At 40.8% G+C, this 26,101-nt stretch overlaps 5 protein-coding genes across 5 annotated transcripts; 2 read left to right on the top strand and 3 right to left on the bottom strand.

The window, feature by feature from the left end:
• Window positions 1-4,123: 4,123 nt before the first annotated feature.
• kctd12.1 (potassium channel tetramerisation domain containing 12.1) lies at window positions 4,124-5,493 on the bottom strand. The gene has a single exon (XM_080038634.1). The coding sequence runs from the start codon at window positions 5,469-5,471 to the stop codon at window positions 4,605-4,607; it is 867 nt and encodes a 288-aa protein (XP_079894760.1). The 5' UTR covers window positions 5,472-5,493; the 3' UTR covers window positions 4,124-4,604.
• A 2,227-nt stretch (window positions 5,494-7,720) lies between these two features.
• Window positions 7,721-10,655, top strand: acod1 (aconitate decarboxylase 1; the record flags this gene model as incomplete). The annotated part of the gene is made up of 5 exons (XM_080038500.1): window positions 7,721-7,732; window positions 7,943-8,104; window positions 8,580-8,669; window positions 8,770-8,969; window positions 9,695-10,655. 5 exons carry the CDS (start codon window positions 7,721-7,723, stop codon window positions 10,653-10,655), a joined length of 1,425 nt encoding a protein of 474 aa, XP_079894626.1.
• A 158-nt stretch (window positions 10,656-10,813) lies between these two features.
• LOC307258155 (glutamine amidotransferase-like class 1 domain-containing protein 3, mitochondrial) lies at window positions 10,814-13,542 on the bottom strand. The gene is made up of 4 exons (XM_080037594.1): window positions 13,337-13,542; window positions 12,693-12,864; window positions 12,222-12,420; window positions 10,814-11,247 (listed from the first exon to the last, which is right to left on the bottom strand). Exons 1-4 carry the CDS (start codon window positions 13,529-13,531, stop codon window positions 11,052-11,054), a joined length of 762 nt encoding a protein of 253 aa, XP_079893720.1. The 5' UTR covers window positions 13,532-13,542; the 3' UTR covers window positions 10,814-11,051.
• Window positions 13,543-13,877: 335 nt separating this feature from the next.
• On the top strand, window positions 13,878-18,320 carry cln5 (CLN5 lysosomal BMP synthase). The gene is made up of 4 exons (XM_080038173.1): window positions 13,878-14,034; window positions 14,952-15,126; window positions 16,395-16,620; window positions 17,109-18,320. The coding sequence occupies exons 1-4, from the start codon at window positions 13,949-13,951 to the stop codon at window positions 17,594-17,596; spliced, it is 975 nt and encodes a 324-aa protein (XP_079894299.1). The 5' UTR covers window positions 13,878-13,948; the 3' UTR covers window positions 17,597-18,320.
• Window positions 18,317-25,047, bottom strand: fbxl3a (F-box and leucine-rich repeat protein 3a). Its single transcript, XM_080038172.1, has 5 exons — window positions 24,820-25,047; window positions 23,728-24,105; window positions 23,468-23,590; window positions 22,359-22,530; window positions 18,317-21,476 (listed from the first exon to the last, which is right to left on the bottom strand). The coding sequence occupies exons 2-5, from the start codon at window positions 24,103-24,105 to the stop codon at window positions 20,836-20,838; spliced, it is 1,314 nt and encodes a 437-aa protein (XP_079894298.1). The 5' UTR covers window positions 24,820-25,047; the 3' UTR covers window positions 18,317-20,835.
• Window positions 25,048-26,101: the final 1,054 nt, after the last annotated feature.

Below are 26,101 nucleotides of genomic sequence, written 5' to 3'. Positions count from 1 at the left end.
TTTCCATTCCACTGAAAGGTAACACAGTCATGTGAATTTTAGGTGTCAGTAACTCATTTTTGTTCACTAAATCATCCTCTAAAACATTCTCTTTCGTTTATTCTCACAATTTACAACAAAACATTTGCAGTCAGATACTGTGACTAGTAAATACAAATAATTATCCATTAAATAATTGTAACCATGCACCTAAAAGACAACTGAAGTCTGGCCAGAATGCAGCAATGCCTGAATGTACTTTTAAATGAAATTACAGTGGAAATTAGTAAAAAAGCAAAATGTCTTTCAAACCAAACGGACTCTCACTTTTGATTTCTTATCTTTTAATTGAAATGACAGATGTCCCTAGGGAGTTGTACAATCCTAGCTAAATGTATTCATTTCTACATTTGCACAATGGGATTGCAAGTGCACGTGTGAACAAACTGTTTGGCAGTGAATGACAGCCTGTGACGCACATGTTCAAATGTTTTTCTATACTGTACTGTGTGTACATTTGAGAGTGAGTCACAGATTGTTTGTAGGGTGGTATCTGAGGTGCACTGGTGATTGATCCAGAGTGTTTCCCTGCATCTGGTCCAATGAAAGATGGTACGACGACAACAGAGTAATTATCACACACAGGGGGCGACTGTGGCTCAGTTGGTAGAGCGGGTCGGCCGATGATCAAAAGGTTGGAGGTTCGGTCCCCACCCTGCCACCTGTGTCATGGTTGTTGTGTCCTTGGGCAAGACACTTCACCCACCTTGCCTCGTGTGAATGTCGATAGTTAGCCTGCTATCGGTGTATGAATGTTTGTATGAATGGTAATGTGTAAATGGGAACAGGTCTCCCTTGCAAAAGAGTCTTCGGACTCAATGGGATATACCTGTAAAAAAAAAAAAAAAAAACACACACAAAAGAAAACATCAAATAAATATTATACACATAAGCTCTTGATCATCAAAGTCTAACAATGCCATATTTGGACAAATTCCAAGAACCCTAAATGTGTTTATTCCTTTAACACACACACACACACACACACACACACACACACACACACACACACAAGGGGGCTTGTTTCATGTCTTGGGTTTGTCCTGGTTTTTCACCAAGGATTTCACACATTCAATGAAAGCAAAATGTCAGCTTGTTGAAAATGTAAAAAATGAACATATATGCAGGCGTGTGAAAGTCTCTAGGCTGTTGATTCATAATGTCGGATACACTTGAGCATGTCAAAGGCTAATATTAGTGAAGATGTCTGTGAAGAATCATCTCAGTTACTGCGGTTGCCACTCCTGCGACCATCTGGATTCTGTACTGTAACCATTTTTCTCTGCTTCATCTGACGTCCTTTCTCGTGAGGTCCACTTCAAAGAAGCCACAAGTAAATTTGATGTTTTTTTTTTTAAACGAGCAGCTACATTTAGGTCTTCATATAAAGCATGCTACCCCATTCCTCTTGCTGGACTTAACATGAGTATCAGGGTATCCAAATACAATATTAGACAAGTATCAATCCAAAGTTTCAGTTTGAAAAAACTTTATTATTATAATTTAATTTTTTTAAATTGTTTGTCAGGGAGTTTTACTCAACCCCAAAGTTACTGTACTTTTACATAACTCTAATGGGCCTTAGTATTTCCATATTGGCTCAACAACACTTGTTTGACACCATGAGCTGCTTGTTACGTTTACAAATGCACTATACAGTATATCTATACTCAACTTACTTGTTTACCAAATATAAATGTGCATATAAAGGGAGCCACACTTTTCTTTCTGAATTAATTTTGTAGTATCAGATGCTTACCCAAAACATTTTGACTTGTCATTCTAGGAAAGTACAGCTGCTAACATTAACGATGGCTCTGTTCTAGTCAAGTGTCCCGTAACAGTCATCAACCGTGCATTATACTTGGACCCTGAAACTGCAGTGGAATTCAATCCATTAAATTCATCTTTTTAAAATTGTGCTTTTGCTACTGTGACGGGCCAAAATAGTCTTCAGTGGAAAGGGCCAATCTAGATCATTTCCAGGAACAGTGAACTCATTTTGAGTCATTTATTTATCCACAAAGATTCCCAAACAGGTCACTTTCCCAAAGGTATTTATTTTGCTCCTGTCCAAACAGAACATATTTCATCTTTTTAAGGCCAAATTAACCAGACCCCCCTCTGGGAGGATTTACCTGGACCCCTGCAGAGGTAACATCACACATAGCCTCTGGTCCATAAACCCCAAATGATGTTCTAAAATCCCACCCACGGCCTTGAACGTGAGGCTATATTTTAACATCTTTTTGAATGAAAAACATAATCCATGGCTGGCTGGCTGCACACGAGGCAGTCGAATAAATCTGCTCTCCCAGCAGAGGTGGACCAATCGTTTCTCCATTCATCCAGAGTCCCTGGCAGACTGGAACCTCCTATTTGAGTGCAGCTGGAGCCTTTCATTATTTACACTTTAAATGATAATGACACCATGTGTGCACAGCTGCACTATTTGCATTGACACCGGCTGCAGCAACTGAATCAGTGTGACAGAATAGATAGGTGGAAATGGATCCTACATATAGGATTTACATTACATGCTAACTATTTTTGGACGTGAAGGTTTTTCTGCTTGTGGGATTTGGTACCAGGGTGATGTTGAATAGAAAATGAGTCACAATGCCTTGAAATGTCAGATCGCAGTAGTAAGTCAGAACCAAGGGAATTTCACAGGCAGGATCTTGCGTGTCATTCATAAACACACAGAGAAGTTCAGACCCATAACTGCTGCTTGGATTTCAGTCTTGTGTGGCCTCTTCTCGATTAAAGGTGGAGTCAGTGATTCTGGAGAATGCTTGATGTCATAATCCCTTTTAGTCAAAATCAGTGAATATTTTCTCACATTCCGCTACATGTCTGTACTATCTGTGGGGGAAAAGATGGTGTTTATACACAGCCCTGCAGGCTCTGAAAACTGGTATGTCAACAAAGGGGTCCCACCATAGCAACATGTCAGTTTACAGAGCCTAGGCTTTGGATCCCTGCTGAGTAAAGTTTAAAAGGTTGGAGGGAGACGAATGCCAGCATTTTGTTTTTCATTACCCTTTGTGCAGCTGTGTTAAGAAGAAGATAGGATGACTGGCAAAGGGGGCTGAGAATGTCACCTGAGATCCCCAGAAACACTGGTACACTGTTGAGAGCATCTTGACCGGCTGTATCACCGTCTGGTACGGCAGCACTTCTGCTTTGGACCACAGACGACTGCAGAGAGTGGTAAAGACTGTAGAGAAGATCATCAGAACTCCACCGCCCTCTCTGCAGAGCATACCACCGCAGAGTCCACAGGAGAGCTGCCTCCATACTCAAGGACCCCACCCACCCCCAGCATGCACTGTTTACACTCCTACCCTCAGGATGGAGGTACAGAAGTGTGAAGTCCAAAACAAACAGACTAAATAACTCTTTCTTCCCCACTGCCCTCAGACTCCTAAACAACAGCTAGGAGTCTGTTGTAATTGTTATTATTCTACCTCAGGGGCCTGTTTCAGGTAGCTGGTTTTGAGGCAACCCAGAGTGAACACGCTCAGAGTTTATTGACCCAACGCTGATCCACTGTTCTGAAACCGAAAACCCAGAGTTGCTCATCAACCCTGCGCTCTGAGTTGACCAACTCAGAGCGCAGGATTAAACTCAGAGTATGTAAAACCAGCTACCTGAAAAATGCCCTAAGGACTGCCACCACTGTTAACATTTTTACATTTTGGTTATTCACAACGGCACACTTTCTTGGATTTGCACCATTCCATTTCATTTTATCTTAATTTAAATTTATTATTTTATCTATAGTTGCTGCTCTTTTATCTTGTAAATTGAATATTCTGTATTGTTGCGGCTTTTTTTCTATTTTAATTGTATATTGCATATTTTCATATTTCTTTCTAGGCATTCAGTCTGTGGAAAACAAATGAAGAATGTCATTGTATGACTGAGAACATGTTTCTTTTCGTGCATATGACAATAAACACTTTGAATCTTGAATCTTGAGAATAGCCGAGTATGAGATTTTATTTCATCTGGACAGGTTAAACGAATACAACTCTACCAAGCAAGCACATTCACTTAGAATCATGTCAGTGATGGAACTGCTACAGGAGCCTATTAGATAATACAAAACTTGGCCAAACGTGTGATCAAGCAAGCCTAGGAGTTACAATGACACTGAATACTGACTGCTGCTTCGTGGATGCCTCTCAGCACTGAGTTCGACATGACTCAAACGTTGACATGCATTTCTATGAGATGGAGATGGCATTTTCTTGGTGTTTTCCACAGCAACAGGGCTTTGAAGTGGTGAGATGCTCAGCTCACTGTGGACATCCAACCTGTAGGCTACATTCTTGACAAACTTTCACGTAAATAAATCTATTCAGGGGAATTTTGTGTCTTTAGTTTAACCACATAGAAGTGATAATACTGATATTCTTAGAATAATAGAGCAAATATTGTTTGCAGTCACTCGCCCTTGACACACGTTACCATTCAATACAGCAAATGCAATACTTTTTTTTAAAGACAATCCCCTCTAAATTAAGAAATGTCTGTTAACATCAACGAAACACTGGTGGTTAGTCCCGACAGAAGACATACTCGGTGTAGCTTGACCAAATTTTGTCCTCGTTTGGATCATTGCTGGTGTAGGCGCAGGTGCCTGTGGAGCTGCAGGCCACCATGTGGAAACCCGTCTCTGTCAGCTTGTCAAATGCCTGCTCTAGAAAATTATACTTGAGGTAGTACCGGGATGTGTATCTCTCCGGGGGCCTATCTGGGTCCCTGCTCTCGTTCAGCGTGTCCCCAAACACTTCTTTGGCCAGAGACGTCTTGCCGCACACCGTGATGCGCGCCACTCTCCTGAATTTGGCATCGGTTTGGATGTCTCTGCCAATGGTGTACGAGCCGCGGTATCCTACCGTGATGTAACCCGACTTTCTGGAGTCAAGTGATGGGGAGCGCGCGGCTCCGCTGACGGACATGGTGCGTAAAGTCTCCATGACGCCGGAGGAGCCGCACTGCTGCGCACCTTCCTCCGTGTCACTCTGGCTGATCTCCTCGTTGATCGAATTGTCCTTACTCATCCGAGGGCTGAGGCGTTTGGTGAGCTCCCGCAACTGGAAGAAGTCAGCCTCCCGCTGAAGTCGACTTTTCTCAGGGAAGTAGTCCGGGAGCACCAAGTTCAGGTCTCGGAGATAATCTAGGATGTAGCGGAACAAGAAGCCGTCCCTGTCCAAGAAGTAGCGCCCTTTGCTGTCTCTCGCCAACTCCTTGGGCGACTTCTTGCTAAACATGTTCCACAGCAGCGAGTCTGGCACGGCGATGAGAGTTTTGTGTCTGGTGACGTAAACCTGTCCACCGACGTTCAGCTCGATGATCTCGGAGAACGGGGAGCCGGAGTCGCCGCAGTTGGACACTCCGCACTCGGTGTCGGCGAGTGCCATCTTCTCGGTGCCGCGCTGCACTGACGTGGGATCAGTGGAAACACTGAGCTACTAAGCGGCTGCGGCTCGTTTATGAAGCCTGGTCTTACCACGTGTGTGAGAGCGCGTGCGTAATGGGGGGCATACTAGGCTTCTAATTTACCATTTAACTATGACATGACTCTCTCTCTCTTTCTCTCTGAATTTATCCATGTTTTATGTCTTCCAGCAGGACTTCAAGCAAGCACCCACATTGTATTAATCCTATAGTGTGATTAGTTTGTTCCGGAATGGGTGGCAAATACATAGGCTATGAATGTAGCATCCTCCCTCCGATGATTATTTAATTGATTAATTAATTAAATTATGTTTATTTATTTTTTTCAAATCCCCTGTGAACACACCAACGCAGGAATTATACAGATGGCCAGCCTGAGTTATTCCATCCTTGAATTAATTTGTTGGAAAATATGGAAAGAGTGACACCCATTGCAACTTTGATGGAAATGCAGCCATCTAATTAACACACACACACACACACACACACACACACACACACACACACACACACACACACACACACACACACACACACACACACACACACACACACACACACGTATTAACCCTCAAAAGGCCCTTTGAAGAGGTGAGGACTGGTAAAATAAAATATCTGACTCTCAATGTATAACAAAAATAAAAAAGTTATATTGGTACTCACACAGTTACACAGAAGAGAACAACTATTCATTTCTTAGCATTTAGGAAGACATTGCATTGATTTCTGCATGACTTTGATTCCACAAAGACTTAGAATAAACAGTAACCCCAACCCTGCCTTACCTTAACTTTCACTTAACCCTTATCCTTCAGGGGAAAAAAACTCTTACCCCTTAAATATAGTGGTTCTGAAGAAAAGTCCTGATTATGTGAGGATAGTCAACAATAATTCTTTATAACTGGGACCATTTCTTGAAATGTATATATCAGTCATTGTGTCCCCAGAAAGTGAATAAAACAAATTATACATACGGTACACTCACCATCATCATAGTCATCGTCTCTGCTACAGTACATGGGTTAACATCAACTGAGTTGATCCTAGTATTTTAAAATAAACTTTATAACAAGCTTTCAACGACACTGGACACTTCTGTTGATCTCTGTCACATCTCTGGGCGATAGGATAGTTTGTAGAGAGGACTTGTCTTTCCCACCAGATCTGACTTGAGTGAACAAAAATCAATATGTAGGTATATCAATGGCTACTTGGTCCTGCAAGTTGTATCTGCAAGTTTGTATGGAATATTTAAGTTGACTGATTAATTAAACTAAAAAAATACAATAATATCCAGGTTTGTGTTAAGGAAGAAAATAAACAAAATTGGTGTTATGGTGGTCTTTAGTGGTTTTACAATCACTGTTAAGCTGTCCATCAAACATTCATATGTTGCAACTTATTGTAGTGCAAACTGGGCTGAAAGAGTTCGCTAAAAAGTAATGGAGAAATGATTGAAAAGTGACAAGTCCATCTTCTGCTCTTCAAGCTGGTATGCTAGTAGTTGCAGGAATGCAAACTTAATCAAACTGAACTAAACATTGACAATCTAATTGTATTAAAGAATTATTGTAATCCAAATCATCTTTTTTGTCACAAGTGTGAGTACACCCCCAAGCAATTTGACTCCAGTATTTTGTTGCTCTCAATGATACGCACAGGTTGGTAAACACTGAGTCAAAAGATTGTTCCTCCTGTGTCTTTTTACAACATCAATTAGTTTATATTGAGGGATTCACTAGCCTTCAGCTTTCTGGAGAATAGTCACCTTAAACAAGCGTCATCAGGTCAAGTTGCTGGTTTGTAATTATTACTTTCCAAGCTGAGTAAAATCCAGACCTGTTTTGTTCATGTGATTGTCGGTGACAGACTTCTGTCATTTCCCAAAACTTCCCATTGCAGATTGTGAAAATTAGCATTTCCTTTTGACTCAAATAGAAACTAGTGGTTGCAAAAGAGGGCAGACAATGGTAACAGTGAACTCATGACAAATGTCCTTTAAAAAAAAAGGACATTTATTAGATTTGGCAATATGACCACTCTTTCTAGTAATGAATCTTGTGTAGTCATTGTGAAACTTAGTACTTCTCACCATGGTGGATTTTTAGGAACTTTGGAAATTTAGAGGTCCAACCTTCAAAATAGAATTACCTATAAAAGATGCCTGCACTTGGATGTGTTGTCACTTTAAAGACATTTTTGAACTACAATAATGCTACGCAAGGTATTGCTGTTTTCCACTATTTTTGCATAACTTACATATCACACACTAGACTGCTCTAGAAAGTATTTTGGGGGTTTAAGACAATTAGCCTTTAGCTTGTTTGTGTCATCTTAGCCGGGTTAGATCCTTTACAACTGGATTGTCTGGGCTGGGGGATGGTTCATTAACTTAGAGTTTGGAACTAATAGGCCCTCTGTCTGACCTTTGCAGGGCATTACAGAGAGCTTTGGAGCTGCTGTCCACGGCCTGAACACCACTCAGCTGACAGATGGCGTGATTAACAGGAGCAAAAGGATGATGCTGGATACCCTGGGCGTTGGTCTGTTAGGAACCAGGACAGCTGTCTTCAAAAAGGCTCTCAAGTACAGCCAGGTATGGTTTTACTATCAACATCATATAAAGAAATGTAAAGAGCTAATATGAAAGATTGACATTTGACTTCACTAAAGTAGGATTGAAAACATAAAAAAATGTGGCATATGTTAAATTGGAAATACTTATTACACTAATTTGTCATAGATTAACTTTATCTTTTAATTAGCGTCGAATTGTGATTAGCATCAAAAGTTTGAGTCTTCTGAGTTGATCTGATATTAACCTACTGAGCTACTGAATGTAATTATACAGCAGACAAATACTACTAATTGAATAAGTATGAGACACTTGTGCTCACTGTTGATGGGATTTACTTTATTTTATATTAGGTGTATTAGTCTGCTTCCTATATCTCTTCAATAGGCCACTTTGTTGCTATTCATTTTATAATTTTGCTTGTTGCAAATGTATTCAGAATTATATTCACATTGAAAGGCACACTTGTCCCAATATTAATTGTTCCTGATTGCAGATGTTCACGTCAGACGAGAGGAGCAGTGTTTGGGGGAAATCAGAGATCAGTCTTCCTGCTCATTATGCCGCATTTGTCAATGGCATTGCGGTAAGCTTGATCAAAATAATGCATTGATATACATAGAAAACTTAGATATCATGTGTTGTTGACCCCCTGATGAACAACTGTCATATTGTTTTGGACATAGGTTCACTCCATGGACTTTGACGACACTTGGCACCCTGCTACCCATCCCTCAGGAGCTGTGCTACCGGCCCTGTTGGCCCTGGCAGAGACACTGCCCAGCCAGCCCTCTGGTCTGGACCTGCTGCTGGCCTTTAACGTTGGCATAGAGGTGCAGGGCAGACTCATGAGGTTCTCCAGAGAGGCATACAACATCCCTGAAAGGTGAGCTGTTATAAAGAGTACAACAGCTACCTCAAGTGGTATATATCTATGCATTCAGTTTGGGTTGTATTTGAGGTTTTAGAGGCAGACAATTGATTTTAGCTTATGATACTCACAAAGACTGAAAACATACATTTAAAGAATTCAAAAGAAACTCCCTGCAGAACCTATTTTTATATATTTTTTTAAACTCACTTTCAACAGTTTTCATAGAAACTCGTTATTCAGTAGAAAGTAGTTCCAATACAAATAGTAACTGAGAAAAAACGCATCTGGTAAGTTTTTCAATTATAATGTTTTGAATGCAAGTAATGCTGTCAGCACCACAAACTTAGAGGGCAAAGACAGATGTCTCAAAAGTTGGGCAAAAAGTTGCTTTATTTAACTGACCCTGTAATGCCAATCATAAGTGTCAGAACTAGGGCTCCAACTAAAAAGTTTTTTTGGTAACGTGTCTTTAAAATGTCTGAAAATAGAAACAGGCCCATCACGAGTACTCTCAACCACGAGGTGATGTTGTCAAACTGCTAGTTTGTATCTGAAAGTAAATGTCTGGGATTTTGCTTGAAATATTATCTTGACATAGTTGATTTTAAAAGTAGCTGCCAGTAAACTAATCAATTATCTGACTAATATTTCAGTTCAAATCATAACATTAAGAAATCCATTGTTAAACTTGAATAGATACTAATGTAATTGCAATTTGTCTTCCTCTTTTCAAATAGGTTTCACCCTCCCAGTGTTGTGGGTGTGATGGGCAGTGCTGCAGCCACGGCTAAGCTCCTCGGTCTGTCCCCTGCACAGTGCAGTCACGCTCTGGCCATCGCAGCCTCCTCTGCCGGGGCTCCACTGGCCAACGCTGCCACACAAACCAAACCTCTCCACATAGGAAACGCTGCTCGGAGAGGCATGGAGGCCGCCCAGCTGGCCCAATTGGGACTGGAGGGGAATCCAGCCATCCTGGATAAGGACTGCGGGTTTGGCGTTTACTACAAGGACTACAGTCCTTCAGCGATGGCTCATTCTGCGTCTAGAGGCTTTAAATGGATTCTGGAAGATCAGGATGTGGCTTTCAAGCGCATCCCTGCTCATCTGGGGATGCACTGGGTCACGGATGCAGCGCTGGCAGCCCGCGCAAAGATGGAAAGTACAGTCAGGAACTTTAACCTCAGCCAGATCAGGCATGTAACACTTAGAGTGCCTCCGTCCAAGTACATTGACTGCCCCTTACCTGCCACAGAGCACCAAGCCAGGCACTCATTCCAGTTCAACGCCTGCTCCGCGCTGCTGGACAACAAAGTGACAGTGTCGTCCTTCAGTGAAGCTCAGATTAACCGACCGGCCCTGAAGGAGCTTTTGTCCAAAGTGTCGGTGGAGACGCCTGAAGATAACCCGCCCAGCTTTGACAAGATGTACTGCGAGGTTGAGATCCAAACGCATCAGGGGCAGAGCTACGAGGCCAGGTGTGATACCTTCTATGGCCACTGGAGGAAGCCACTGAGTCAGAAGGACCTGGTGGAGAAGTTCAGTGTTAATGCTTCTTCAGTGCTGTGCTCAGAGGGAGTGGAGGGAGTGATTGATGCGATAGGGAATATTGAGAGAGTAAGGAGGAGCTCAGTCTTGGGTTCTTATCTGAGAATGACGAGCAGCCAGCACGAGCAGTTGTACAGCACGGGGAGTTTGTGATGATACAGCGTTTGATGAAAGCTGTTTATCTTTGTGAAATTGTTGTATATTTGAAATTGTTCCACACAGCATTAACAAGAATTCAATAATGTCAATACTATATGTTTTTTCTTCTAAAAGTCTAAAATAAAATGAACAGAAAAAAAATTATTCTTAGTTTTATTGCATTTTTTTGTTTTGTTTAACACCATAATTGCCATTGATCAGAATATAATCCAGTAAAATGGAGTCAAACAGAGTTTTTAGCACAACAAATCAGAGCATGTAACACATGTGACTACTACAAACTTGAATATTCTAATAGTATCTGGAAGTGCTTTTGATTGAGGAGTTACTGTAATGTCATTATTTAGTGATCTCAGGCAGGCAGCTACGATCAAAAAATTATTTGTTAAATCAAGCAAGTTTCAGCACGTCTTTCACCATTGTTCCGATCCCATCATATATCTCGTGTATTGGAGCGTCACACATGAAGGCCGCGGTGGTGACCAGCTTGTTCTTCTCGTCGACGTGGCTCTCGCCCACGCTCTTACACACGTGCTTGCAGCCCAACTGGCTGATGGCCGCTGCTGTGTCCGTGGTGTTGGGGTACCTGAGACACACATAGTGTTTAGCTGCTTTAAAAATTATTTTAAAAAGGTTTATTTTTCACATATTAAACCTTGGTAAAACTGCTTTTAGCCACAGTGCCCCTGACTCCTGGAACAGCCTACAACATCAAATTAAAATAAATACACTCATAACTGTTAACCAATTTAAAGTTATTATTTTGAATCAGCCCCACTCCACTTGTAACTGTTTTAATTAGGCTATTGTTCTGTTTTATTCAATTGATCTGAATGTTTTAATTGTTGTTGTCTCTTTGTAAGCTTGTTGTGTATTCTCATTGTATATTGTGTATCTGTCTCGACGTCATTGTAAAAGAGGGTAACCCTCAATTGATCTTTCGAGAATAAATAAAGGAAAATGAAATGAAATGAAAAGGATTTGTTGAGTAAAATGTAATGTGGAATACTCTTAAGCCTTTGCTGAAATACTTTATAAATATATGTGAAAACGTACATATTTCACAATGTTAAGGCTCACCATACTACACAATTATAAACATGCTTGAGTTCAAATATGCAAATGTGCAAGCAGTTTCTGATTCTGTTGAGACCTAAAAAATCATTTCATTTTATTACAGATTTGTATTTAATTACAGGCTTCAAAAATAAGACAAGCCGGAATTTATTAGCAGATAACTTTTTTTGACTGTGTTTTTTATTCCAGGCAGCCTTCTATCTTGTCAAAACTACATTTCCCACAATGCAACATGCCGCCCACAGATCAGCCAGAGATTTGTGTGTGTTATACACTATACTTTTAGTGGCTAATGAAATGTCCAGCAGCAAGCCTCCTGCAGAAGTGAGGAGGAGGCTACAGAGGTTTGGTAAGCTCACTACTTACAAATGATTTTTACATATTGACTACTGTAGGCCTGTAAACAAATGTTTGATGTGTAAAAATCTGTGGATATCCCCTCTAAACCATATCTGGGGTATTCAGGCGAGTTAATACACTCACTTGTCATCATTCTCTTTGCCCACTGTGACCTCACAGCCAGGGAACACCTTGGCGGCGATGACAGGGGAGATGCAGCAGAGGCCGATGGGTTTTCCCTCGCCGTGGAAGGCCTGCAGAGCGGCCTTCACCTCCTCGTTCACAGAGCAGTCCTTACCCTGCACCGCCCAAGTGCAGAGGTTCTTCGCTGCACCAAAACCACCTACAAGACATTACGAGAAAAACATGTGATTAACTTATACAATCATCACCTGGACAACAGACAAGAAATTCAGAAGCCAAGTGCTTAATCAGTTGCTCACAGTTAGAGTGAAACAGAATATTTCATTTTTCAGGGTTGACACAATATTTTACCAAACCTTGTACTCAATAACTTTTTCAGTGAATTGGACCGAATCAACAACGCCTGTGATAACACAACAGGATCAGATTATCTTTGTAAGGGAGAAGACTGTCATGTTGCTGTGACCAAACCTGGGAGTATAATGGCGTCGTGGTCTTTGACACTGAGTTTAGACATGTCCTGGATGTTTCCACGGGCCAGACGTGCGCTCTCCACCAACACGTTCCTCTTCTCCTGATTGGGTTCTCCTTTCAGATGATCCACCACGTGCATCTGATCAATGTTAGGGGCAAACATGTTCACCTGCAGGCGAGAGAGCAATAGGTGAGGACTCATGTAAAATGAATTATTTTGGAGATATTGTATTGTGTCACTTAATTTTCATACTTTCTACTGTCCTCAAACACACACACACACACACACACACACACACACACACACACACACACACACACACACACACACACACACACACACACACACACACACACACACACACACACACACAGAAGTGCAACTAGAGCCTTTATTCATAGAACCACAGCTGTACATCCTTCCTTCCCCATGTCCATGAACACTACACACAAACACACACACATTAAAAAGAACCGTACAAAACCCTAACCCAGCATGCTGCATTGTAAGGCCACATCGGAAGCTACAGTTTGTTTAGTTATAGTCTATCTCGCACACACAAACACGAACAAACACACACTCACGCGCACGTCCAACTACTACACACAGTCTCAGCACCTGCAAATTAGATCAAACTTACGCTCGCGCCTCCTCTGCTCAGGTGGACCAAAACAGCGGAGGCTTCGTGTATCTCGCTGCCGTCATACACTCCGCATCCCGCCAGCACCACGGCCACACGTTTACCCATCTCTGTGGCGTAGTAACTTTTATTTACTATCTGAAGGGTCCTGAATGTCAGCAGGTTGCGTCCACAGTGGTGCAGCAGAGTGAGCATGGCGGACTGTCAGTGAAGCTTCTTCTTCTGACGTAGAAACGGCCGGTTGACTCCAGGCTTCTCTGTGCTTTGGCGCCATCTGGTGGATGAAACGAAGCACTGCTGCTCCCCCAACAGGTCAGATGACAATTAACACGTTTCCTCTTTTTATTTTATGTTCCCCCTCTATAATATGCTCCAAGGTGTTAGTCATTCATATTTATTTTTATTTATAAACATTTTTAACCCCATGTAAAAATGTTTTCAACTTTTTCACATGAATAACTTGTTTTTCTTCCTCTCACGTGAATTCGTATAATCAACAAAACCATGTGACCAGTAATGCGGAAGTAAGCTCAGAGGGGACGGATCATGGGAAAGCTATCTCCTTAAACCCGCTTCGTAACTGTCTTGTTTTTTTTATTTTGAGGCTCGAACATGACTCAAACGGAGGCTGTTGTGTGTCTGAACCTGCTTCTGTTTCTTCATGTAGTTGCTCGGCAGCAGTGGCCCGTTCCCTACAGGTAAATGAGACAGAAAACTTCCTCTCTATCTATGTAACGAGAATCATGTGACAGCTGGCAAATAAATTGTCCCTCCGGACAAAGTTTAAACTCAGCTTTTAAATAGAATATGATTGCATTTCACATTTCATTTTTACGCTGTCTCGTTCATGGATTAAGTAAAAGTGGATATTTGAGCTGATTTGAAGCTAGTTGTATTCGGTGCATTCACGTGTCATCGGAAACTTTAGACTTTGAACAGTGGTCAATATTGTCCTCAAGTAGAATTTGGAAGTAGTAGCCTACTTATTGTACTTTACTTGAGTGTTTCTATTTTCTGCTACTTTGTACTTCTACCTTTACCTCCACTACATTTAATTGATAACTTAACTTGCAAGTTCAAACTTTTAGATTCACACTTATAGCCTACTACCAAAAATATGATATTATTATATCAATAGTGTTATTATAGTCATTCTTGATTGATTGATTGAAGCCAGCCTTCATTTGACAAGAAAAATGACATGATACAATCATAAACATTTCTGAATTTATGTATTTAACAAATATTTTTAAAACATTTTTTTACAGAACTGTATCTTTTTTTTAAAACCTTCAGACTTTCAAGTTTAATTAAGCCAGAAGACACCGAGTCAATGGGTAAAAGAACCAGGGTGTTAAAACTAACAAAAGTTAAGATAAAACAAAGACATAAAACATAGAAATGTCTTAAGTGTGCAGGTTAAATAAATATAAAATCTGAGTTTGAATTAAATGAAGTGCACAGAGCAGGGGTTGTACATTAATATGAACTCTAGTGATTAATTAGTGTCTTTTTTTAGTAAAACATTCAATCATTTGTGCAAAAAAAATCAAACATAAAAAAAAATCATGATGCTGGAACATATTATTATCATTGTTTCTCATGTGGTCTACAGACGCTTTGACTATCGCCCTGCCGCAGACTCTTACTGTGAAGCTCTCTACCCGTTCTGTCCCACCGGGGACCGGGACGGACGCATTCCCTACATGAGAGACAGCGATGTTGTCTCAGTTTACCGCCTTCAGACGCCCGTGTGGGAATTCAAGTATGGAGACTTGCTGGGGAAATTTGTAAGTACATCAATCCTGTTGTTATCCACTGAAACATATTGGATATATTTTGTTCTACATCACCACGCTGAGGTCGAAAGGAATCAAAACAACCGGGTAATGCTTTTGTAGATACATAATCTTTCATTCATTAAAAATATACTGAGACAAACATTGTTGTATGTTGTTTGTAGCCTAGATTCAATAGATTATTGACTATTTTGATGGAATTGGTTGTTGATATACTACTACTTATTATATAAGGTAATGTAAACAATTAGTCACTGTATGGGGAAAAATAACAGGATATAATAATATAAACTAAATTGGGTCTCAAAGGGCACAGTTATTCTTTGAGTTGTTAATAATTCTTTCACCTGAAATTTCCATGAAAATACAACCGTGTTGAACGGTCTGACACAGACAGGTATTAGGCTAAATATAGATTGATGTTAAAACGGAAGTGCAACTTGTGCCTTTATTCATAGAACCACAGCTGTACATCCTTCCTTCCCCCCATGTCCACTAGGGCTGGCCCGAATGCCATTTTTCAGGCTTCGAATATTCGTTGGTTTTTCCGAGCGAATATTCGAATATTCGTTCCAAAAAAACACACCATCAAAAACAACATTAAAAAAATAAAAAAATAAAAAAATATTAAAAAAAACTTCAATAATCCCTATATACTCCCTGGAACCGATTTTGACAGTATCTGCATATTTTGTTGAAGATTTACGCGCTCGGAGGTGAAGTAATAGCCTGGCTCCGCCCGCCCGCCTACTTCCGGCCAAATTTCATTTTCCCTTCAGTAGTCAGTCTGGGTGTACAGCGCATTTCCCAGATTCTCCGGAGAATCTACAATTGTCCAATCAGCGAACAGAGCGAGTGGCTGAGAACGCTCCAGTGTCAGTTGAATGCTGCGTTCCTTTATACTCGGAAGAAGGAGATTTCCGACTTGGTAGTTCCGAGTTCCGACCTGTCTGTGTTCCAGTGCATCTGCTCGCGAAAGTATGGACGCCTAAAAAAAAAAAAAAAGAAAAAACAAATTATAAAAAAAAAAAAAAAAAAAGCTCCGAATACTAATTTAAGCTCCGAATACTAATTTTCCGAACGAGTATTCGAATAATTCGGGCCAGCCCTAATGTCCACGCACGCACGCGCACGCACGCACACACACACACACACACACACACACACACACACACACACACACACACACACATATATACACACACACACACACACACACACACACACACACTCTTTAATGCTTGTGTTTGGTTTCACAGCACATCATGCATGATGCCATTGGCTTCAGCAGTTCAGAAACGGGGGCCAACTTCACCATGGAGTGGTATGAGCTGTTCCAGCTGGGGAACTGCACCTTCCCTCACCTCAGACCAGAGGTGGACGCTCCTTTCTGGTGCAACCAGGGAGCTGCCTGCTTCTTCGACGGCATCGACGACACACATTGGTCACAAAACGGCACTTTGGAGAAAGTAACAGAGATCACAGGTGAAACTTAACACGTGTAATCTTTGCTCATAGAGGCCTGGAACAGCTACAACATTCACCTCCTTTGATCCATAAATGGACTGCTCACATGTAGAGAACTGAGGGATGAATGTATAACTCAACTTTCAGAATGCTGCTCTGTCACCATGAATATTAATATCATCTTACTTCTGCTAATAAAACAGAAAGGCTATTGTTCTGTCTCCTTTCTGATTGGTGTGATTTGAGATGTTACAAATGCCCCCCCAAAAAATAGTTTTTAACATTTTTCCAGCCATTTTGGTAGCGATTAAAGTTGAGTCAACTGCTGTCTCTTAGATATTGAAATTTGCTAAATCCTTTATCATTGTAGTTTACTAAAGGATATACAAGGATTTATGACTAAACATACACTTTTTCATCATATTATTAGAATAAACAATCCACTTTAAGTGACTTCCTGCTTGTCATTTTCTGGCATTGAAATGTTTGAGTCTTTCCTCATCCAGGGACCCAGTTCAACGACATGGCTCAGTGGGTGCAGGAGGACAACCAGACGGGGATCTACTACGAGACGTGGACGGTCCGCTCGGAGCCCGGCCCTAACGCCACGGTGTGGTTCGAGTCTTACGACTGTTCTCAGTTTGTCCACCGCACGTACAGAAAGCTGAGCGAGCTAGGGGCCAAACTGTCCAGCAGGACACAAACCAACTACACCAAGATCTACCTGTACAGCGGAGAGCCCACCTACCTCGGCAACGACAGCGCCATATTCGGACAGCCCGCCCTCGGGAACCTGGCAACGGACATCCGCAAATTTTACCACACGTTCAGGCCACACCAGTCCTTTGTAGACTTTGCCTTCAGTCTGTTGGAGGCGTATAAAAAGGTGGTGTTGGACAAGAGCTTCTTCCTCTACTACAACTTTGAGTACTGGCTTCTGCCGATGAAGCCTCCATACCTGCAGATTACATATGAAGAGGTGCCTTTGCCTTAATATTACACTTTTACAACAGTGATTTTTATATAGTTATTTTAAATAACTAATTTTGTGGTTAATCCATTGTCCAAAAGCCAAATATTTTAACAAACGCATTTTTGCTTAATAACTGGAAACAGCTGAGAAAAACTATTTTGTCACTTCATTCAGCAATAATTCAGGAGCTTTCAAGCATATCACATGGTCTTCGTATGGAGATGGAGTTTGCCATTAAAAATGCCCTGCTGACTTTTCTGAAAATAGCTGTTAACGTTCTCACTCAAATGCTCTGTGTCCTTGGTAAATGTGTTTATAGTATTAACTTCCTCATAAAACATATGATAAATATTTTTTAAATTATGTTTTTTAAATTGTGTGATGTTTATCTCCGTGTTTGCTTGTTTGGTGTTTTCTTTTTACCTGCCTTTGTTGTTGCATGGCTGCATTTAAACCTCATATACTGTATATCTGCTGTTTCCCTGGATTTGTTATGAATATCATACCAGGCCACATACTCTAAAGGTACTCTAGTCATATTTTGGATGTTTGGTGAAATAGTGTAAATGACAAGGATTTTTTTTTTTTTATGAACTTCAATATTTTAGCAGTGTTTTCCCAGTTTTCTGTTGAGGACTACAACACAAATTTGAATTATATGGATGTGTCACATTTAGTAGTGTAAATAAATCACATCACATCAGGACTGTGTGTTAAAAAATAATAAAATGACGGCTGCAAAGAGTACATTCACAAATGTTTATTACATTTTAATTTCTTGACAGGCGACATTTTAATAATCTTTGACAGGCAAGTAAAGCAAAGTAGACAAAGCATTTGCCATACAGAAGAAAAAACCAAAGGACCTCGTTGTCAACACCAGTTTAATCCGAGGAAAACCTACTGGAGGACACTGAGGTTTAAAGTAGCTGTATGAATGTGAAACGTGTTATGGACAACTTCAAAATGATTAAAAACTGGTAGAGTATTAAGACACAACCTTCACTTTAGAGACGGCAACCATTTAATGCACAGCACAAATTACGAAAAGTAATCCGGAGATATGTTCCTGGCATGAGATGCTGATGTACATGAGCACAGACAATCAGCACAGGGTGTTAACTTCATTGATAGAGACCAAAACTAAAATGTAATTCATTACGATAACGGCGTCGGAGACGCTTGCTGAAATAAGTGTCAGTTTTAGTCGACATTAGTGTTTGCCTACAGGAAATGTCTAAAATGACAAAGTCTGGCAGGAAAGAAATCTAAATCTGGGTTATTTACAGACCCTGTTGTCAAAACGTTTTTTCAGTATAGACAACTTGTTAAACTTTGAATGGAAATGGATATTTTGTAAAATTATATGTCTTGATAAGTGTAAAATGTCATGCGTTGCTCATTGTCATCCAGTCTCATTGTTTGCAGACTTTATTCCGTTTGGTAGACCCCACCCCAGTGAAGTTTCTTCTTCAATTATTTAATAAAGGTGATCAGTAGGTTCAGATCTGTCAGCACAACTTCCTTTTTACTGACATTCAAGCAGATGCAGTACAACTTCACTCAACTACACCAATACATTATTTTAAAGTCTGTAGCAGTGGACTCAAACACATTTTGACTGCCTGCACGCAACAAAGTCATAATGACAGAAGAGTGAAAGTTTCAATAAGAAAGGAACTTCTAATCTTGCTGCTGGTCTGTTTGCTGGTTATATAGCGATTGCTTCTATTGTAGTAGAACTGAAAAACACAAATGAATTACAAAAGCAGTATTCATGTCAATAAATGACACAGCTTACCTTGCTCTAGTGACTACAGTATGAAAAAAGATAACTCGCACTCTTGTTTATAGAAAAGACACAAGCCGTTGGTTAAGGAAACTTCAAAACCCTGACAGAGGGCGAAATAAAGAAATACGTACACTTCTATTCATAATCAAAACACACAGCGTTTTATCTACAGAATTCATTTGACTTCCTTCTTGCGACTGAAACATATGGATGTTTGGGACAGGAGGAGTGCAAGAAATATCTGCAAATACGTGTTTGTTTTTCTTTCTTTAAACAACGAGTATACTGAATATTGCCTTCCTTCTCGTGCGTGTAATGTGGTAACGTGATACAGAGCAAACGTGTGCACCATGTTTATTTACACAAAAGTCTCAGTTTTTAAATCAGTAAATATAGCTTTATTACTTGAATATACTGCCCTATGTATCTGATTCAACAGAGTCCCAGCATAGTGTATATATAATCATTATAAGAATCTCAGAAAAAGATTGTATCCTTGCTTTCATTAGGGCAGAAAGTCCTAACCATCATTTGGTTTTCATTTAAGGTGCTTAGGTAATCTATAACTGTACAGAAACCTTGTTCAAAACAAAACCAAGATATTCATTGATGCAGGAAAGAGAAAAAAAATCTGCATAACTTGGAGAAAAAGTAAATGCATGGCATCAATCAACACTGTACACCTTCGCTACACAAAGATAAAGAGCTACTCTCACACACACACACACACCTTTCGTGGACAACTAACATTATCAACAATCATTCATCATGTATATTTTTTCTACTATACCAATGGCTACTATATATAATATTACTGCTCTTTCTTTTAATTAGTCTTCGGCCAAATTAAGTGACCGGGGGTGTCTTTTGACTTCACCTGACAAAACATCCTCCTTTCACAAACTATATACAAATTATATCGCAGCCATTTGGAAACCTCCAATGCCATATTTTGTTCGAGTGCAGAGCTGCTATCTCAGACGGAATTTAGGTAGGCTAAGTGGTAGTGTAACATGAGATTTTGCACCTTATCGTCCCAAATTACTTAATATAATGTTAGAAAACATTAACACACACACACACATCTCTCAACATATTGATTATCACAAGGCTATTGTCCGTATAACTCAATTGCAGTAATAAAGACATTGCTTTTTGAGTCAAATATTCCCCCTGCGCTGGTCTGTGTGCCGATTGTCTATTGTGTGAAGAAGCCAAACAGACGGGTTACTTCTCCGGGTTAAGCAAATCAAGTTTTTGCAGTCTAGAGATTCTTGCGATGTTTGCATGACAGAAACAACATTGTGTAGCAGTCAGATGCCTCATCACATCCTAACACACCACGCCGGAGTTCAGCAACTTTATGCTCTCCACGTTGGCACCAACAACTACAGCAAAGGGTTTTTTACAATGCGACGACCACAAACTTTGACGTACTGAACTGTGTGTGTGTGTGCCTCTTTGGGCTTTACCAGATGGGCATCATGTCCGGGAACCAGACCCGGCCCAGGTGCTTGGACACCTCCCAGTGGATCTCATCCAGGGAGTATTTGTGATCTGGAATCAGCACCTCCTCCATGATGGAGAGCTGGGAGAGCCTGTGGCCGCACATCTTGACAAACTCCACGAAGCCGCTGCAGGACACCTCACACTCGCCCAGCCCGATGGCCGACAGCTGAGTGCAGTGCTTGGCGATGCGGATCAGCTCCTCATCCAGTGGACGCAGGCCGTTGGCGCACACCACCAGCTCCACCAGGCGGGGGCAGTGGAGGCCCACGCGACCCAGCACCTCCTTACTGACGGAGCGGCCGAAGTAGAGGTGAGTGACGGGCATCTCGTCGTTGAAGAAAGGGCCAAACTCGTTCTCGTAGAGGAAGAAGTACATGACCAGGTTGACCTTGGGCGAGTGGCGCACCATGGCGTCCCAGCTGCTCTTCTTGATGGTGTGGAAGTGCTGGCCGGGGTTCTCGCTCACCACGTCGATCCGCAGGTGTTCCAGGTGCACGTGTTTCTCAGACGACAGGGCCAGCAGCAGTTCATCGCTCAAGAGGTGGTAGTTCAACGCCAGCTCTCTCAGCCCGTGACACTGGTCGGCCACACACAGGATCCCTGCGAATAAAGACAGAGTTTAGTTTTTTGTTTAACTTACTCATCATCACATTTATACAACTGTCATGAAATGAACACACTAATTATAAAAGACAAAAGGGAGGCAACATTACACACACTAACATTATATCTGACTTTGCATTTAAAAGAAAACGTGCCTGTTATATATAACTTAAGCTAACGTCATATGGGTTTCTTTTTTTTTAAATATTTTTTGGGCATTTTTATGCTTTATTGATAGTGCAGAGAGACAGAGGTGAAATGGGGCAGAGGGGAGTGACATGCAGAGAACGACCGCGGGTGGGAATCGAACCCGGGTCTGCTGCTGGGCCCGGCCCAGGAGGGGGACGCCTTACCAACTGAGCTAAAGGCGCCCCCGTCATATGGGTTTCTAAAGCTTAATTCATTCTCCAAAATGTTTATTTAAGAAGAGGAACAAAATATTGTTCCAAGGCGATTTAAAGTTCTGCTATGTTTGCCAGACAAGTTTCAGTTGAATCAGTATTCAGCAGTCATTATCACAGCCGCAAATTAAAAAAAGTTCCAGGAAAATGTAGGCAAGAGGGAGAGACGGGAGAAATCACATAACAGTTCATTCATAGTGTATCATGTGATCTGCACCAGTCCACCACATGAAATGACAACACTACGAGGGCAGCCAGGAGAATTACAGGCTGCACTGGAAAACAATTACAGCCTTGTGGATTATAAAAAGGAAATTAAAAACACTTGACCGAAAGTAAAAAAAACTCAGGCAAGGAATGAATATATTTTGCTTTGAATATCATCCAACAACCACAATAAGAAAAAACAAGACAAGGCGGTTGTCCTATAACCTTATATACCCTGAAACAGTTTAAGGAGTCCTTGTGTCCACTGTACCTGCTGGGGAGACGTGAGGGCAGCTGCTCATCTTCAGCAGTTTGAGGGTGTCACTGTTGTTGGCCACCAGCACCTTGAGGGACGGGTCGTCTACCGGCGTGTCGTCAATCTTCAGCGAGGACAACGATTTGGAGTTGACGAACACCACAGTCAGAGCTGAGATGAAATGAGACTGTGGAAGGACAAAGATGGTTCAATGAATTATAATACGGTCAGGGCCTATATATGTCCCATAATAGTCACTTGGTCAAACATAGATTAGTAAAAAAGCTAAAACCATGTGGGTCAGATTTTATTTTAATACAAAGTATTCTTATCTATAGAAGACCAGGATTACTACATTTCCAAGTCAATATATTTAGTGGATAAAACAATAACACCTGTGGTAGCAGGGCATCATGTTTATGACAATTCTAAAATAGCGGTCCACTTTTTTCCTCATCTTATCCTCTTTGATTGCTTCTTTATTCTTTGTACCAAAGCAGTAGAGATACTGGCTTTTACAGACGTTTCACTTGAGTATGTGAGTCAAGTATTTTGGTAGAAGGCACAGCTTCGTAGCCATAAAGAGTTCAGGAAATCTGATTTAAAAAAAAACTAATAGTTGGTTTCATGATCCCATGAGCCCAAAACAAAAATTAGTAACTGAACTGAACAGGAAAAAAGGACTTAAAAATTGACATCAAGACTGTTGTATGGAGAACATCTGTGAAACTTTCAATTGTCAAAAACAAACTTGTAAACGGGTGAGAGTTTCCAAAGGAAGAACGGTTTTAGTATGACATAGTTCAGCGAGAGACTCACAAGGAGAGAGAAACAGAGATTGCCAAAATGACATCCTGTATCCTCCACAGGATTTTGAAGTGAATACATTGCTTTCATTGGCCGTGCAAGAAAGAAGACACAACTTTAATAGCACAGTGCGTCCTTGGATAAGAGAACACAAACAGTATCATTTCGCTAAGCCACAGCTCCAAGGATACCACTAATGTGGAAAATCATTAGCAATGTAAACTCAACTTGAACTGTTCGAAGAGCTCACAGGAATTTCCGTGTTAACCTTAAAAAACAGGACTTAGACCCCTAGTGTTTATGTGAATTAATTATACCTTTGGAACCTCCATGAAACTCGGCCTGGCGGTGGAGATGAGCCCCAAGGTCTTCAGCGAACAATTCACCAACTGTGAAAGAATGTCACATGCCGCCTCTGCAGACTCTGTACTGCTGTCCACCTGGCAAGTAGAAAACAAAGCCTACATTCATTTCAGGAACATGAAAACATCATGTTTAAACCAGATGGTGCTAGTAAACTGAAACCAGCCAAGAAACGGATTGAACAACAGCAACAAAATCTAGACCCGTCCCTTACCTTGAAGCTGACATACTGCAGGTGGTTGGAGTGCCTCTTTATGATCTGCTTTATGAGGTCTGGGTGTGTGGCTTTCAGGTAAGAGCTGGCAGGCTGGTTGAGCTCAAACTCAAAGCATCTCCACAGCTCGGGCATGTGGAAGGCCTGGTTCCACCCGCGGCACACCTGCGAGGCATAGGCCCGGTCCAGCAGCGGAAGGTACTGGAAGATGTGTAGCAGGAGTTCCTGGGGCATCAGTGCCCAGCCGCTCTCTGCTGACGCGCTGTCCAACACCACCGCGTTGCTCGACCACTTCCGCACCTTCTTGCAAACCTCCCGTGGTGGGCTTTCACTGGAGGAGCTGTCGCCGCCCTCCTCTCCTCCTTTCATCCGTTTCATCTTGGCAAATTGGAAAACACTTGTTATAGTGCCTACTTTTGATATTTGAATAACATCTAAGTCTGTCATAGCGACTTTGTGTGTAACCCTTGCTGCATTAGCATACTGCTGTATCAAGTGCCTGACGCTTCAGCTAATAGTTTGTTGTTGTAATTGTATGCATTTCTCTTTTTGATTGTGTGTATGTCCCTTTTAAAAGACAAATGAAGTATTACATAATTCTCTCAGAAAAAAAAAACTTAAATCACAATCACATGACATTGTATAATTAAGAAAAGGTGCCCGTTATATGACATGACTTTAGGCTAACATTATATACAGGGTTGCTACAACTTAAAGTAAGTTAGATCCAAGACTTTTTAATGTCACTTGGAATGCAATTTAAGACCAATTTTACAATAAGCTCAACTATGTTGAATGTGAATAACTTACTTGCGAGGAATCCAATTTACTATACACATTATTTCCTATTCAGTAAGGGCATTGAAAAGGTCCTAAATGACATAACAGAGACAAGGCATGTTTCACCCAAGGACCTATTATAACCACCAGCTTAGCTAGCTTAGTTTGACGGTACACGAGAATAGTAGCTATCAAGAAAACACATGACAACCAAGTAAAACTGTATCCATATCATTCTCTATAAGCAAAAGGACCAATAAAGAGATATTTGCTGTTTTAAGTACAACATAGCGTCTTACTGGTTTAGCTTACCTTGTTGTTTACACTCAGCTAGCTCACTAGCTGTTCGCAGGAAGATCCGACAACTGACTTCACACTTTTAGCCCGGGCCCACGAGAGAAAAACTCATTAGCACTGACCAAATAACAAGCATCCGAACAACAATATAGAAGCCGCGTGACAATAGAGAAGAGGGGTTTTCAATGTTTCAATCAAAGAAACACACGCCGGTCTCTGGTACCTCCGCTCTGATTGACCTAATTCTTTCGCGGGAGTTGAAATGGCGAAATGTTATTGTGACAGCAGCAGTGCATCATGGGAAACCCAATGTGAAATGGCTGTTGGTAAAGATCGTCTCTAATTTGAGGATGACTCACCCGAGAGACTAAAATACACTTTTTTTCTTGTATAAAACGATTTGATCTTTATTTATTCTTGATATAAACATTATTTTGGAATGTAATTTGTTTTCCGAGTGCACGGATATTCTTTCTTCTACAAGGATACATTTATGCTCAAAGTCTAAAAGAAAAAACAATAAAATATAACGACTAATGCACTTATTATTGAGACTCAAAACTCTTCACACATTATCAGTTACTTTTATTATCTTTAAGTCTTATTTCAATATAATTTGGATTAGGCTACAATGTTAAATGTTGTTTACAGTGGTGTTGTAGTCTATTGATAATTGTTCAAATGTTTCCCAATTGTATATGCCTTAGTTAATTTAATTTAATAGTGTCATGGGTGATGATTAAAAAATGTGAATAATCGAAGAGTACAGCTGAGCCTTAGATTCATGCAATTTAACTCAACCTTGACAATGTATAGACGAGCTACATCAAGAGATGTCCACCATTGGTTACTGGAGAAATATTTGGCACATATTAATTGCATTCCGGAATAAAATCAATAGGTAATGAAAATAAATGTGACCTGAATGACAATTCAAAAGTAAATATATCTATATGTGAAATTAGACTCAACACAAAAAAGCATGCATTTTGAATACCCTGGATATTTACCGTACACTACACACTGGCATGTAAATAGGCTTTGTTTAACAGTTTGACACCAGAAAATAAATGGTAGAGTGACACATCTATATATTTACCTAATGTCTGCTGAGGTGCACAGCACCCAACAGCACCTTATGCCTTTTATGGGCCACTAGGTAGATTTACCAGTTAGGTCTTAGAAATAAAACAAAGTACAGAAGTTACAGCAGGAAATTGAATGGAAATGTCACTACTCATTGAAAAATGACACTGTATGTACTTTGCGAAACAGAGAACCTGGTTTATTACCATTC

The sequence above is a fragment of the Ammodytes marinus genome (genome assembly GCF_949987685.1).
Source record: "Ammodytes marinus genome assembly, chromosome: 12".
NCBI lineage: Eukaryota > Metazoa > Chordata > Actinopteri > Uranoscopiformes > Ammodytidae > Ammodytes > Ammodytes marinus.
This window is presented reverse-complemented; position numbering and strand designations above follow the sequence as displayed.

Excerpts from the sequence above, each read along its gene's own strand:
- kctd12.1 (XM_080038634.1), bottom strand. The coding sequence starts at position 5,471 with ATGGCACTCGCCGACACCGAGTGCGGAGTGTCCAACTGCGGCGACTCC.
- LOC307258155 (XM_080037594.1), bottom strand. The coding sequence starts at position 13,531 with ATGCTCACTCTGCTGCACCACTGTGGACGCAACCTGCTGACATTCAGG. Across the intron at positions 12,421-12,692 it reads CGACGCCATTATACTCCCAG|GTGGTTTTGGTGCAGCGAAG; the intron begins GTTTGGTCACAG and ends AATGTCTTGTAG. Across the intron at positions 11,248-12,221 it reads GGCAAAGAGAATGATGACAA|GTACCCCAACACCACGGACA; the intron begins GTGAGTGTATTA and ends TGTGTGTCTCAG.
- cln5 (XM_080038173.1), top strand. The coding sequence starts at position 13,949 with ATGACTCAAACGGAGGCTGTTGTGTGTCTGAACCTGCTTCTGTTTCTT. Across the intron at positions 14,035-14,951 it reads CAGTGGCCCGTTCCCTACAG|ACGCTTTGACTATCGCCCTG; the intron begins GTAAATGAGACA and ends TGTGGTCTACAG. Across the intron at positions 15,127-16,394 it reads GAGACTTGCTGGGGAAATTT|CACATCATGCATGATGCCAT; the intron begins GTAAGTACATCA and ends TTGGTTTCACAG.
- fbxl3a (XM_080038172.1), bottom strand. The coding sequence starts at position 24,105 with ATGAAACGGATGAAAGGAGGAGAGGAGGGCGGCGACAGCTCCTCCAGT. Across the intron at positions 23,591-23,727 it reads TGCAGTATGTCAGCTTCAAG|GTGGACAGCAGTACAGAGTC; the intron begins GTAAGGGACGGG and ends TCTACTTGCCAG. Across the intron at positions 22,531-23,467 it reads GTTTCATGGAGGTTCCAAAG|TCTCATTTCATCTCAGCTCT; the intron begins GTATAATTAATT and ends GTCCTTCCACAG.